We start from the raw sequence: 1,553 nt of genomic DNA on the forward strand, positions 1-1,553 counted from the left end.
TGTATGTATGTATATATGCTGAAGAATAGAGATGTTACTTTAAAGTAGCATACACAGAAAAGAAGGAGATATAAGGATGACAGGAGTTTGATAGGAAAGAAGGAGCAAACCACACCAGAGCACCTACCAACCACCTACAACAGTTCTCTCTTTCACGCCTTGTTCAACACAAATTAGACAGACTCCTCTTTCTTTTATTCCATCCGTCACTCCCCATAATATGTACAATCAGCCGCGGTTCGTCCATAGAGCACGGTTGTGCTGTGTCGCCCAAAAATGTTTAATGTTCTGTTACGTAAAACACCCACAATAATAAAATATAAGAAGCCAGAAACAAACACTAGCCAAATATTATACCAAAACAAAGGTCCTCACTGGCGCCATAATACTGTCATTTCTGTGTCTATAGCGCCGAAAAACATCTATTATGCCTTGCCAAAGTCCGTGCGCTTTAGCTAAACATGATAGGATATTCAACAGTGTAACCTGACCTTTAAATCGCTCTTGGGGATAACCCAAGCGATGACGACATTCGTAGCGAGTTTGGCGGTACATTAATTTAATAAGACGGCACATCTCAAATGTGCTCCTGCCGCACAGTGCCGAAACATAGCCTACAGTAGGCAGTCTAAAAATAAACGCGATAGACCTACGCTTGCATATTCGTTCGTTGCCAATATTATGTGAGCCCCGGAGCACTCCAGCGAAGTGCTCAAGTGAATTGTGATTGGTTCATTATCTGTCTTGCCCCATGATCTATTTTAAGTAACTCTGTGACCGATAACCTGAGGAAGGTGGACGTGACCGTCCTATGAGTTGTGCCTTTGAATGGTTTTGTAGTGGAGTAGTGAGAGTTATTACTTTAGTGTTCAGTTCCAATACAGGATGAATGGAATTGGTGTTAATTTAAGCTAACAAACTAATTTAGTACTAGAAATCAAAACGACAAGTAAAAAGAATGAAAATAAAAGCACGAGGTCCTCCCTCACCAACTCAAAAACCTAAAATTATACACCGTCTCATTTACTACGCCCTTGACTATCTGCAGCTTTCGATAGCGTAATTATGCACGTCCACATTCTTTCCCCTCGAGTCGCCCCTGTGTATTATGATAAGTTAGGCATGCTGACAAAATGAGTTACTTCTCGAAATCCACGAATGGAGATATTGGCCAAAAATAGACATTAGGTTCAAATTTGTAGATTTTTTATTGGTGCCATATTCCTAAACTATAACATGCCTTTTATTATTTCATACTTATAAATTGTTACAATTTTACCTGTAAGAGTGATGTATCTATTTCCTTAAGGCTTGAATCTGAGAAGTAACTCATTTTGTCAGCACGCTTCACATATCCCTCTCACTTTCCCCCGACTCCTGTTTCTCCCCAGAACACCCCCGACAACCACCCGTTCATCGACAGACACCCAAGACATAAGAACATTGTCATCTGTGCTGGCTTCTCCGGTGAGGAATGTGTGTGTGTGTGTGTGTGTGTGTGTGTGAGAGTGTATGTGTGAGTGTGTGTGTGTATGTGTGTGTGTGTGTGTGAG

General features: G+C 41.1%; 1 protein-coding gene across 1 annotated transcript in view; it reads left to right on the forward strand.

The window, feature by feature from the left end:
• Window positions 1-1,467, forward strand: part of LOC101851699 (peroxisomal sarcosine oxidase) — a gene marked incomplete at both ends in the record, with an annotated part of 6,078 nt that extends 4,611 nt beyond the window's left edge. The window contains 1 exon segment of the mRNA XM_013090470.1: window positions 1,392-1,467. Coding sequence (XP_012945924.1) covers window positions 1,392-1,467 — 76 coding nt within the window.
• Between the last annotated feature and the right edge of the window lie 86 nt (window positions 1,468-1,553).

The sequence above is a fragment of the Aplysia californica genome, unplaced genomic scaffold (genome assembly GCF_000002075.1).
Source record: "Aplysia californica isolate F4 #8 unplaced genomic scaffold, AplCal3.0 scaffold01294, whole genome shotgun sequence".
Classification (NCBI taxonomy): Eukaryota; Metazoa; Mollusca; class Gastropoda; order Aplysiida; family Aplysiidae; genus Aplysia; species Aplysia californica.